The 14,330-nt window shown below is 39.2% G+C and overlaps 1 protein-coding gene across 1 annotated transcript in view; it reads left to right on the forward strand.

The window, feature by feature from the left end:
• The window catches only part of ARHGAP6 (Rho GTPase activating protein 6), a 476,144-nt gene that overhangs the window by 446,054 nt on the left and 15,760 nt on the right, over positions 1-14,330 (forward strand). Inside the window, exons 9-10 of the mRNA XM_069463487.1 lie at positions 578-757; positions 12,138-12,235. Of these exons, the coding sequence (XP_069319588.1) occupies positions 578-757; positions 12,138-12,235 (278 nt within the window). The remainder of the gene's footprint in view (positions 1-577; positions 758-12,137; positions 12,236-14,330) is intronic.

The following is a 14,330-nucleotide window of genomic DNA, read 5'->3' on the forward strand; positions in this document are numbered from 1 at the left end:
TGTGCAAATACTGCCACCCCTGTGGTAGTATCCCTGAGGCCTCTGAGGTTGAAAACTTTGTACTTCGTACTGACTGCCTATAAATGAGAGGTGTATTTCTGCCCTGGAATGTGAGCCCTTTAAAATAAGTCCTGTGTTGTGATCATTGTCGGAAACATTTTAAAGTAGTAATAATCCATGAAAAATGCCTAGCCTATGATAGGTGCTGAGTGGATGGATCAATGGAGAGATTATGGATTGATGGATGAAGTATAGATATCAATATTTCTTAAGTGCATACAGGATAGAAATTTTGTATAGAAGTGGTTTCACAATAAACAATTTGGAGTTGCATGTTTTTCCTCAAGATGCTATTGAGCTGACCACTGAGCTCTGAACTTCAATCCAAGATATGAAGCAAAGGGAAAATGGTGATGTCCCTCATGGATTCTGACAGAGTTACAGGGATAAAAATAGGGGGAAAAAAGTTTAATTGTTTATTGACCCACCCTGCATTTTTTTGTTTTTTGGCCTTCAGTGTACCATCCTGCATTTTGAAGAGCAAACATAACAGACCTTGTGTTCTCTTCTCCTATAGGTCACTGGGAATAAAATGACATCTCTAAACTTGGCCACCATATTTGGACCCAACCTGCTGCACAAGCAGAAGTCATCAGACAAAGAATTCTCCGTCCAGAGTTCTGCCCGGGCTGAGGAGAGCACAGCCATCATCGCTGTGGTGCAGAAGATGATTGAAAATTATGAAGCCCTGTTCATGGTAGGTGGCTCTTCTGTGGCAGGACATCTCAGTAAGCCGCTTATTGGGTGCCTCAAGTTTGCCACCTTCTGGTTTGCAGTGCTGGTCACTGACTGAATTCATTAGAAGCCAGGCAGTTTCAGTGGGAATAGAAAGTTTCATAACTGTGATGTCACTTGAAGTTTGTGATTCCATGTTTAAACAAACGTACTTGAGTTATAAATTTCATTTTGTTGTTCTCTAAACAATGATCACATTTTTGAGTCATTTAATTATTCATAAAACAGTGTCCTTGCTCAAAATAGTGATAAAACCCTTCTTTTTGGAATTCTATCTGTGGCCCTCATGAATTCATGTATTCATAAGCATCCTCAGTGATGGCACCTCCTCCAAGGTCAATCTTGACATTTTAATTCCTGCATGAAGCTTCACCTGTCCTTCCTATGTTCTCCCCATGCCACTTTTCTGTCCCGTGAACCCCTTTACTGTTCTTACTGGTGTTTATCTTACTCCACATTGTGTATGGTCATTTACGACCGTTTTCCCCAGTAGATTATAAACGCGCTTAAAACAAGGGCTTTGCCCTTGTTATCTCCTCTCTGTATCCTCCGAGCACTTTTGGAAGGCCCTCCATCTGGCAAGCACTCAATAAATATTTTTTGATTTGTATTGAATTACCAGTTCCTGTTTTCCTTCGTAAAACTGCATTGCTTGCTCCAACTTCCCCTGAAACATTAGAACAAATGCCAACTCCCTTCTATTTCTGTTCACCACTCATATTGCATGTCAAAATTTACAGGAACTTTCTCCACGTTTCTTCCCTCTTTCTCTTGTCTGTTTGAAAACACCATAAAGCCTACCTATTCCTCTAGAGCTCTTTGTGGCTCCTTCAAGCAAGATTGGCAGTTGCCTCTTTTGAATCCCCTTAATAGATTGGCTACACTTATCAAATGCCTTGCATTAGATTTATCTCCATGCTTGTCTTACACTGATTATTTTTTTGTAAATTTGAGAGCCAATGGTTTAGAATATTTGTCCCCCTGTATCTTACACCTATGTAATTGTGACCAAGTAATTCAATACCCATTAAGCATAAATTTTAGCTCCTATGAAATGGAAAAAATAAAAATATGTCCTAATTCCCAGGGTGCTTACCAGAATTATTTGATATGTGAAAGCATTATGTAAACTGTAAAAGCCTATGCAAGTGTTAATTATAGTAGTTAGATAACACGAGCTGCCTCAAATCTCAGTATTTGAACACAACAGATATAAATATCTCTTTGACACAAAGTTTGATCAGATGTTTAGTGGACATCCTTCCAGTTGTCTGGTGATTTAGGAACCCCAGCTCCTTGCATCTTGAGACTCTGCTATTCCCTGAGATTGTATGGGTAACCCCAGAAAGGGCATCCATCATATCCACTCAAATCCTATTGGCCAGAACTTATCCACAAGCCACACTTAACTGCAAGGGAGGCTGGGAAATGTAGTCTGGTTGAATGCCCAAGAAGAAGAGAAAATGGACCACAGTGAAAAGTTCACTGAGGTAGAATGGTGTCTTGCTCCTCATTGTGTCTCTGAAGCACTGTCCCTATGTTGCACATGATAAGCTCTCAAAAAATGTTGAATTCATAAAAAAAATGTTGAATTCGTCATTGACTCTATAAATTTCACACTTCAGCCAAAAGCCTCATAATTAATTACATACTTGGATGAAACAAGTGTTTGAACTTTTCAACATTTTCTTCAAGTTTTAAGTCACATATCATCTTGCCAAGTAGTCTTGGCATTACTTCGTGTTCTCTGGATTTTTTTTAACAAAATAATACCTCTCATCAATCCTAATTCTATTATCTAAATTCTGTATTCTAAACAAAGTTCTCCTTTATATGAAACCACAAAGCATTAAGTGTTTCTTTTCAACCCAGACACTAACAAAACTCTTCCTGGCTTCTTTGAAAGTACAGCTACTGCTATTTTCATTGTGCCATTCTTCTCTCCATTTCCTGCCACCTGAATTACTAAGAACAGCATAAAACATCAGTATCCCTCCTTTTCCAGCCTTTTCCAAACTGGATGTTTGTTTGCCATTCCCTGTAGGGATTGATGTGAAGATTCTATTAGGCAGTAGCTCCTAGTTGTTCCCCAGTTATGGTCTTTTCTTCTCAAAGAGGCTTTTCCTGGCCACCTTGTCTAAAATGCAACTTCCCCCATCCTACACACACACCTTCACTCCCTATTTCCTTTCCCCACTTTTTCTCCTTAGCACTCACTACTACTGGCACAGGGTTTTACTAATTTCTCGTTTGTTGTGTGTTTCCCACACGAGAATGTAAGCTCCATGTCAGGGTGATTTTTTTTCCATTTCCATATACAGTACTTTCTTTACTGCATTACCCCTATGCCTGGGGCACGGCAGGAACACAATACATATTGGTTGAATTAATGAATGACTCAATGGTAGTGCTGTGATGTATGATTTCCATATTACCAACCCTTACTCCTTATGTGTATGAAAAGGTTTGGGCATGGAAAACTAAGGATGTCTTTCTCAGAGGAGGTTAAGTATTAACGTAGTCATTCTTATTCTCCTTAGACAAATTATGGGAATTACATATTGAGAAAAAGACTAGTGGAGTGAGGGGGGGAGAACAAAGATCCCAATGCTGAGTCTATAAAAAGAAACTGGCTCTGGAACCAGAAAACTTTACTATAGTCCTATCTCTGCTATGCATTAGCTACATGACCTCATCTTCTTAGATTTGTCTTTTTCTAGTTAAAAAAGACTAGGTTTGAACGAATATTACCCAAAATCTCTTCTGATTCTAAAAATCTGCATAGTTCTATGCCCTAGCACTTCCCTTCCTTTATTTTTATAAAGCACAGAAGAAAATTAATCTCATCGCATTTTAGATTTTCCTGGCATATTTGGCATTTCAGAATCTAGTTAGTTATACTAAGGCTGGCGGTTGGTCTGCAAAGCTGGTCTATGTGGGTGGACAAAAATGCAATCATGTATATAGCTATTTTATTTTGTTTTGTTTTGCTTTTTTAAGAAGCTTTCAGAATTATTATAATTCCAAACAAGGAAGAATGAAGCTAGACAGGACCTGATGGTTAAAAGTAATTAGCAATTGTGCAGTTTCACAGTCCTTGGAAGGGTTTATGAGCTTGGAAAGGGAGAAGGGAGGCATCACTTCCATTGGCATTAGAGAGGAAGACTTGTTAGGAAAGGTGGCTATGAACTTGTCCTTGAAGGCAGAGCAGACCTGGAGGCAGTGATTCCACAGAAGAATTCATGAAAGGGATATAGAAACCCAGGGGCCTGGCAGGGACCCAGAGTTTGTTCTGAGTGTTATAATGTCCTTCATTTCCTGATGCTGAGACTGCCTCTCCCAAGTGGCCAGTATCTGAGTTAATGCGAAAGGGCAGAAAAGAACCTGGCTTTGTCCCATAATACAGAAGAGGCAACTAGATTCAGAAGATGACACACAATTCAAGAGTCTTCTGCATTGGTTGTTTTCTTTTTAGGCAGTGTTTTGGAAACCCTAGAGCTGGAAATATACCGTGATAACAGACATCATGACCACTCTATGGCAAGACCCAGGCAGCATATTGTAACAGTGGTCCTCAAATTTGAGCATGCCGCAGAGTGACAAGGAAACTTGTTAGACATACAGATTCCTAGGCTGCACTCCAGAGAATCGGATTGAGCAACACTGGGATTGGGCCCAGGAATCTGTGCTTTCTAATGAACACCTCCAGGAGGCTCTGGTAGTTTCTTAACCACACCTTGAAAAACCACGTCTTGGGAAACACCAGAATGGTGTAAAGACCACAAGCTTTAGAATGAGCTATCAAAATTCAAATCCCTGCTCAGCTGTTTATTTGCCATGTGTTCTTGGGCCCCACACTTAGAAACCCTAAGCCTTCATTTTCCTGTTGTAAAAAACAGAAGAGATAAAGCGACCTTTATCTCAGGATTGTTTTGAGAATTAGAAATGACATTTTAAGGCACCTAGGACAGGACTGGCATATACTAGGCACTAAAAATAAAAAGATTGCTGCCATTATTACATTAAAGTGATAAAGTGCCTGCCCTTTCAAAGCACATTCAGGTGTCATCTTGGAAATCAAGCCCACCCTGACCACTGTGTATAATGCTGTCACCTGCTTCCACACACACATTCTCCCTAGATCCTTATTCTGCTGTTCTTTTTTTCCATAACATTTATCACCTTTTAACTCATTATATAATTTACTTATTTATTATGCTTATTGAGACCTAATAGAATGCAAACCTCATGAAAGCTTGGATTTTTGCTTGTTCTGCTTACTGACATTCACAGCACCTAGAAAGTACGTGGCAGAAGAAGGTGGGTCCTCAGTCATTATTTGTTGAATAAATACTGCAACTCTATTGCTAAAAAAAGTATATTTGTCATTTGTTTTTGGTCCAGTGTCCATATACCTCTTGGATTCCCTTACCTCTAAATCATGACCCTGCATTTCTGATATCAACAACTATTTAAAAACTGGCTAGCATAAAATAATACTCTCTGGGGGAACTGGAAATAAAAGATAAGAATCGTGAATATTTAGAAACGGTCATTGGTATCATCCAAAGCAGAAAATACTCACCGACTGAATCCTTGACACACTAATTGTACTGAAAGTTGTTGCTTCTGTAACCAACATTGGGAATCTCAGAGAAAACTCATCTTGCTCTTGAAATTAATAAGAGCTTCAGAGCAAAGTGGAGAAAACTGTCAGCTCATTCTAAGCTAACGGTGTATAATTCTTAATAGGGCTTTTTTTTCAGAGAGGGGCAAGGAAGATAAGGCACCACCCTTGCAGACTGATGAAAATTCTGGAGTGCAGTGGAGACGTGGGAAAGCCAGCGCATTCCCACCCCATGGGGTCGTCAGCCTGAGCTGGGGACCAGCTCAGCACACGTGGGAAATTTCGAATGAGCACTACTGGGAGCAAGGGTCAGAGGCTGTGAGGAGGATTCCAAGCTCAGAAGCCAAGATTTTCTTTGTGTTCTCTTCATTCCCCAATGCAAATTGCATTTTCTTAAAGCTTCTTTGCACGCCAAGTCGGGAGTCAAACAATCATCCAGGTCATCAAACAAGAAACCACCCCTCCCAATATAGCCAGATGATTATATATGATTTCCATTTCCTTTTCTAAATAGCAAAACTACGCCTGTTTATGTGCCGGGGGGTTGGGCTAGTCATTATGTACATCATCGGCTTATCTAAATTTCACCACCATTTCATGAGGAGTGAGCCAAGTTCCTTTGCCCAAGTGATACAGTGGCTAAGTGAATAATTTCTACAGCATGATGCCTCCCGACACAAAGGAAGAGGCACTTACTTTGATGTGGCATCTCAGATACAGAGTCCATTTGGGGGAGAAGAAAAGTACTAATATATATATTTTAGCCAATCTGAAAATGGGGAGTGAAGGAGACCTTAAACAGCATTAATACTGCTGGACTAATTGTAGCATTCATCTACTCCATGTTCAGGCCAGCAGAAGGCTTCAAGAGCCTTCATAGGCTGGAAGCTGCTCACCTTGTCCCTGTCTGCAAAGACAGAACATGTGTCCTGTGGGCATCACACACAGGTGGCAGAGAGCAAAAGCATATCACACCTGAGCCGTTTCCACTTCTCTTAACCTGTCATCATGGAGCAAAGACTGCTAATTTTTCTTCATCTTACTTACTTGAATCATTCCCCAACATAGCTCTGTGAGTCCTGGGTTCTTCCACTGTACTTGTTCACTGATGTGCTCCAATTGCCAAAACACGCTGCCTGGCATGTATCAGGCACTTGAGAAATATTTGTTGAACTTAATGCATCTTGACCCTCTGGTGCATCCAGATCCCCTTAAATTATTAAACCACCTGTCACAACAGAGCCGCACCAAAGGTTCTCAGCTGGGCCTGCCCTTGTTTGAGCTTTTGCTCCCATAAACAGCCAAAGTGATTTCTTTTAGTGTGTTTGTTAACTATAAAATGTCATCATGATTTCCACTGATATTTACTTTTGCTGGGTTTTAAATGCCAAAGCATCCTTCTTGGTCAAGTGAAAAGTGGTGGATTGGTGTGGAACACCCAGCAGCAAGTACAGTAGGGCTGGATCCTGGGAATTGCTCTTTGAGCAGCCCTTAACAGTTTGTTATGGTGACTTAGTAAATGGAGAAAACTCATACCATTTTTCCCTCTCAGTGGTTTATGGAATAAACTACCCCACAGCAGTTATACCCTAGGCAATCATTCAAGGTTTCATTTTAAATTTGATAGGGTAGATTTTAATTGTGACAGTTTTATTCCTTCATATGCACAGTGTTTACATTTTTTCTCTGAAGCAGGAGAGTCCAAAGTTCTTTTGATTTTTGGAATAGCATTATGCTTTGAAGGAACTCATTAAAATCTAAGGAGTTGAGTCCCTGCATAAACACAACCATAAATGGTACCCTTAGAAAATATCTAGAATTACTAAATAGTTGACTAAAACCCAGCACAAATTTTGATATGAAACAATGAATTGTTAAGTGAAGAATCACTTTGGGCTAGGTTTTGTTTCTTCCTTTTAACATGTAGAATTGCTTGATTAAAAAAAGTAATATGTCTTTCACTAGCCTACTCCTTAATTCCCATTTTGTTATATACAAAATCCCAGAAGCAGAAAAGGAAAATATCATTTAATTATTGAGCTATACTTTTCATTTTTGGAGTTTTTGTATTGATAAGAAAATTAGCTTAAGAACTTAGGAAAATTCTGATGATCTTCAGGTGGGAAAGGAAATGTATTTTTCTCACTCTAGAAATGAATATCAAGAAGATGGTGCTACAGCATGACATTAGTACTACTGATAAGTAGAGAGAAACATCTAGACAAGGACAACATAAGAAGTATACATCATGCAGACCATAATCCTGGGTGATTTTATATTATTATTATTATTATTAGCTATTTCAACAACATTAATTGAGCATCCATTGGGTAGAAAACACCACCCTAGCTTGTGTTCTGGAAGAGCATAAAATTGAGTGGGTGAGTGGATAAATGGGTGAGGGTCATGGAAATGCGGGTAAGAGCTTCCAGAGAGAAAAGAGTAGGAAGGCAAATTTAAAGGAGGAACATGAGACATCATTTAGGAAGCATTTGACTGGCAAGGAGAATAATTAACTGCAGGTGGCTTCAAACACCATTTGTTATCTCACATAGTGAGAAGCCTAGAGGGGCACAATGTTAGCAGCTCAGTGGTACGTTGCTCTCTCTGCTCTGCCATCTTCAGCTGCAAAATTACTGCAGTTGTTATCAGCATCTCTTGCAGCCATCATTGCATCAAGCGATGACATTTTCTCTTATGCACCACTTTTCAATATGGAGGAGAACCTTTTCCAGAAGCTTCTACAAGGCCCCCCTTAGGGTACCTTGGCCAGAAATTGGTATATATGATCTTGACCTGTGAGGGAGGCTAACAGAAAACTACAACCTTAGGAGCCTGTATCAGTTCCAGGTGGAGAAGTCAGATAATCCCTGCCTTCAGGAAACTTACCTTCTAATTATTTGACCAGCAGGAAGACTCAAGGTCTGGTGAAAGAGAAGGAACCAGAAGGGGAAGGCTACACAGAGTCTGGCTTCCAGACCGTTGCAGTTGAGGGGCCAAGAGGTCATAGACTGTAACTCCAGAAATTCAGAGGGAGGTTGGAAGCAGAGAAAATCCCATACCTTAATTACCCACAAGCAAGAGAAGAGTGTGATTCTTGTCCGTGGATGAATGGAAACAGAGACAGAGGTAGATGACTGTTAGTAAAAAAAAAATAAATAAACAAAAAATCACAAATATTGCCCATCTCCTTGTTATCTGCTTTTATTTTTTCTTTTAAGTGTTTAAGTTATTATTTCATCTATTTCTAATTAAACATTTTTATTACTATCCCTCTTTGCAATTGGTAAGGTATTTTCAAATTTGTTAGCCCTTTTGATTCCCATAACACTCCCATTAAAGAGAATGGATATATACCTTTAAGATTTGCAGATGCGGGAACAGAATCCTAAAGAAAGTGATTGATGTGTCCCAGTTTACATTAATTAGAAGCAGCAGAGCCAAAATGATTTCAGGGGCTGTTGACTCAGTGGGATATTTTTTGACAGCATCCTAATTCCTGAAAATGTACACACAAGTGGATGCTCTGCCTGGATATTTCATTCTTACATACTGTAAGCTGCTGTTTCCTATCAGTTTATTCATTTGCCTTTTGTTTCTCCATTAAGTACCTAAATTAATAGAAAAATGAATGCTCATCCAATTGAACTAAGCCAGTAATTAGAAATTTTTATTAAATGAGAGGAAATGAAATGTGAAGCTATGGCCAAAGGTTAAAGGAATTATAAGAAAACAGCCTTGAATGCTGTTGTATGAACATTAAAAAAATCAGTTCCAGGCATCATTTCAAATTCTTACCTCATTTTCCCACTGGCCCCAATTTTCTGAACTATTCCTTTATTAAAAAAAGAAAAAAAACCTGTGGTTTAATCATATGAATTTTTGAAGCTACCTTAAGTTATTTAATAACAAAATGGATTATAAATTAAATAATGGATCATAAATTAATTAATTTAATTAATGAATTATATGCACTGTAATCAGTTTTGTATAATACATAGGAAAATATTATCTATACTTCCTGTAATACATGGATCTACATTTTTAAGCTATATCTTTTTATTTATTTGTAAATAGTGTCTCCAAGCCAAAATGGTACTGTAGGTTTTTTTTGAAATGGATTTTTTAAAAAAGAAGCTATAGATAGATTTATAGCCATGACCCTTTCTATTTGCATTTGTTACCAAGTGAGAGTCACATATGATACAAAAAATAAACCTCCTGGCTGCTCCTGACTCAAGATCCTTATCACTGATATTTTTTCCTTCCATCTGCCTAGAATGATTTTCTCCAACTCCTTCATCAACTTCAGTTCTATGCTAAAATGTCAGCTTCTTTGGGACCTGATCATGCTATTTAAAATTGCAGCGCCCCTCCCCAGCATCTCCTGTCGTCCTTCTTTGCTTCTCTTTCTGTTTTCCTTGTGTATTTGTTTAACGTCTGTCTTTCCACATTCATTTCCAGCATCATGAGGACAAGAGTTCTTGTCTGTTTGGTTTGTAGTGGAATCGGAATCGTAGCACCCACTGCCTGGCACTCAGGAAGCATTCACCCAATATCTACGCAATGGGTAGAAGGGATGGAGGTGGGAGAAGGCCAGAGGGAGAAACACAGTGGTGCTGAAGTAGAGGGTGTTTGGGGGTGGCTCCTAGGGGAGAAGATGGAAAATAGAGATGGAAGAGAGCAAGTGAGTGCGTGTCTTCAGCTATGGAGATAAAGAGGATTTCCAGCAAGCGAGTGTCTTGATCAGAGCATTCTAACAACCATATACACAAGAAATTTGATGCATATGTGAAGGAAATAACGCACAAATAAGCAAGCTGTTGTATGAAAGGTCCATCAAGTACGTATTTGTCTTTCCAACTAAAAACTCAAACTAGTTTAAGAAATTTGGGGACTCACATAGCTGAATAATCCAAAAGAAAATATGGCTTCAGACATAGCTTGACCCAGGACTCAAATAATATCAAGACACCCCTTTTTTGTCTCTTCATTTCTTGGTATCATTTGCTCAATTGTCAGCACAATTGTCAGGCCCCGTACGGCTATAGGCCCTGTGTCTTTTCTCTCAGAAGTCTCAAGAAAATTCTCATGGCTTTTCATTGCCTCTAATGGAGTCACATGCCTGTTGCTCAGGCAACCATGGTGGGTGGGAATGGAATGATAATAGGCTTAGACTAGGGTGCACGCTTCAACCTTGAGCTAAGGGTTGGGGAGCAGTTGGATTTCCAGAGGAAGTTGGGGTATAACTGTTTAAGAAGAGGGAAATGGAGGCTTGTAATGGCCAACAGATGACCACTACAAAGAGATAATTAGGGCTTGAACTTGGGTCATTGCAGTTGGATGGGAAGAGGGAGGAAAGAAGTAACAGAGATGAAACCAAGAAGGCCTCCTGGCTCTAAATGGGAGGAGGAAGACACAGAGAGGCTTGAATACATGATTTTGAGCTTGTGTGACTAGGGTTTGGCAATGTCATTGATGAAGATTTTGGGATAAAGTAGAAGGAACAGATTTATAAGAGAAAGAATGCATTTTCTTGCTTCTCATCCCTGGTTTTATTAATAAAATTGTTTCCAGCTTCTCAGAGCTCAAGAACCACAGAGTTCTATAAGAGGCAAGAGGCAAATTTTTCCATCAGCCACTTATTCTCAAAAGACTTGTCCCTGTAGTTGTAACAAGTCTTCTTTCTGAGTCAGAGTGTGAGAGAATCAGACTAAAAATTTATTTTCTCTCAGTAGTTTGAGTTTCCTTTGGTTGAGCTATCAGCTTCTGTGGAATAGGAAACCGTCAGTCAGATCTGGGTTCAATCATTTCTCACAGAACATTTCCACTCCGATGACTTAGGATTGTAAAGCCATCCTAGAATATGTACTGTGGATTAGGCTTAGAGAAACATGTGGCGCTCGTCTACAGAACTCTATTGGGTGCCTATCCAATTATGAAGTGGGAAACTTTTAATTGGTGATGGACCAAGGTACAAGAAAGGAGTGAAGGCAGGCTCTGAATAACAAAGTGACATGTCTAAATGTAGTAGCCAGCATTTCTTTGACTGTTTACTATTGACCAAGTGCTGTTCTCAAGTCTCAACATAGAGTGAGTCATTTAATTGCCACAGAAACTCTTTGTGGTGTGTACTATTGTTATTCCCATGTTACAGATGGGTAAACTGAGACCTAGAAAGGGCCTTGGCACTGTACCTTGTTGAAGACCCCACCGCTAGTAAGTGGTGGAGCTGGGATTCGAACACAAGCAGTCTGGCTCAAAGGCCTGCCCTGTTAAGAAACCGATCAGATGTTCCAGAACTGCCCAAGACAGTCATCATTTATACCTATTGTCTTGGCATAATTATAAATATGAACTCTAAAAAGTGTTCCCACTGGGTCAATAAATTATAGACACCATTCTTCTTGACCATGATATTTTGCCATTCAAAGCCAAGAAAATCTAGCCTGAGCAACAAAGGCATCCAGGTGGTTAGGTTGTATCTCCAGCATATGAAGGGTGACATTTTGGATTGAATATGACTATTTGGTAATCATCCAGCTTGTCCTAAGAATTAAACTGTCTGTATGGATTGTCGTAGGTTTGGTTTTAACCACTCTGCTCTCCTACTACTCTTAAGACTGTGTTTCACACTATAGTAAAGTTGCCAATGACCATATTTTGCCTGTTTCTGGAATGGTTTGATTTATGCCTCAACATGTGGCCCCTCCAGGTTCCCCCGGATCTCCAGAACGAAGTGCTCATCAGCCTGTTAGAGACTGATCCTGATGTTGTGGACTACTTACTCAGAAGAAAGGCTTCCCAATCATCGTGAGTATGCCAGTTTTCCGCCTTCTAAAATCACATTAGGGATTTCTATTTCCATTTCTGAAGTACTAGAAAGGTTTACATAACTCCAGGCAGGGTGACCTGAAGTGGAATTTTGGCAACTTTCTGGTGACTGCGTTCAGTCCCCCTAGTCAGAAAATTCTTGAGTCCTACCAATCCATTTACTGAATTAAAAACCACTTTATCATATTTTTCTGTTTCATTTTCAGCTTTCTCTAGCCTCTTGAGGTTTTTTGGCTGTATTTACTTGCGGGGGGGGGTGGAAGCAATAAATCACTGGCAAGAAGCTCAAAGGACTATAATGCACATCAGCAATTCTGCTTCTAGCATTCTGATGACTGCGCTTCAGGGCCCCTAAGCCTGCACCTGGCTGGCCGTGTGCACAGCTATACCAGCGGGAGTGACCCATTACCAAACCACAGGACAGGCCTTGGCCAAGGCCTATGTGCCCATGTGAAATTAGAGCTGTGCACCCTCTTGGCTCTCTCTTTCTTTATGGCTAGTATGCTGTTGATAAAAATGCACACTGGTCTCCACATGCATCCATGTTTACAAAGAGGAAAATGCAAGTCATGCTTCAGGCTATGATTTGCTGCCATTTTTACCCCCAAAGGAGGAGCCCTGAATTTCTGCATTAGCCAGATTTTATGGTTAATCCCAACCTTTGCTACAGAGGCACAGTGTGGGGGGGCACTGAGCATTTGGCAAAGCTTGTTAAGGATATTATATTGCATCATTAACCAGAAGGAATATCACCACCATGACACCAAGCCTTAAATTTGTGACAGAAAAAGTTGTTGCTATTCTCTTATAAAATTATCATTTGTGTTATACTTTTAATCTACTGAATTTCAACAATTCTAAGACACATTTTCCCCCCATGTTTTATCATCTCTGAAATTGAGATTTATAATCTTATAATCAATGGCATGTCCTAATGTAATTCATAGCATTTTTTTTCTTTCTTAGTCCTATATAAAATAATGGTATGTCTTATTTCTTAGAAACAATGACACATGTTAAGTTATTCCTGTATGATAATGTTGAATTTGATAAATTAATTTTCAGTTATGATTATTTCAGATATTTTAAAAATTATATTATTTAGAGAAATTTGCTGAAAAAGGGTTCCATATTGTTTGGTCTCCTTCTTTCCCAGGTCATTACATTAATAGCACTGCTAAATTCAGCTTCACTCCATCTCCAGCCGAGCAGGAATGACCTTTTAATTGGATCACCCTTTCAAATGCACTTTTAAAAATCCATGTCTATGATAATCATTATCAGGCCAAATTCTGGTTCAAGTAAGACGTTTTGCCCAGATTCAAGCCTCAAGAGCCATGAGGGAATAAAAATACATTCAAATTGTGTAAATGGGCTAGCATTTCATGGTCTTGCTTATCATATCAGAGAATTGGCCTTACACTTAAATTTTTCCTATCTTTCTAACCCTCATCAAGGTTTAAGTTCTAACTTAAGTTTTTATACTAACAAATGGCTTTTCTTCCAACAGATTATGTACCAGCAGAATTTTAATGAACTCACTTATTTCCCTCTGTTTTGCAAAAAACAAACAAAAAAAAAAACAGACATAGTGACATATCTATTTGTGAATCCCTCATTAAGCTGTATTTATAACATATCACTGGTACTCTGTGACAAAGCTAGAAAACACACACCTAAAAATCCACTGATTTTTGACTGGCCAAATTTCTGCTTTTGTGTGGCATTATTAACTAGATAAATTTTGCACTTTAAAGAGCAGTTGATAGAAGTTATTTTCATGTGGTTTTCAAGTATGTTCTTTGCACATAAATGCCAAGGTAAAAATTGAACGTTTCTTCCTCTACTATTAGGAGAAGCAGCATGCATATTGAGCCCATCCCAAGCTGTACAATTGTCTAGCCTCTTCTGTTCTCTACCCCTATGAAAGTAAGAGGTAGAATTACAAGGTCTAGCCAAGCTGACTCTAGACCAAGGTCTTAGGTGAGTGTCTGGGCTTCCAGGAAAGGCAGGAGAGCTCATGGGATATCTGTGTATGTCAAGGACTGGCATTATCAGAGAATAGAAAACATTT

Source organism: Eulemur rufifrons, chromosome 30 (assembly GCF_041146395.1).
Source record: "Eulemur rufifrons isolate Redbay chromosome 30, OSU_ERuf_1, whole genome shotgun sequence".
NCBI classification, from domain to species: domain Eukaryota; kingdom Metazoa; phylum Chordata; class Mammalia; order Primates; family Lemuridae; genus Eulemur; species Eulemur rufifrons.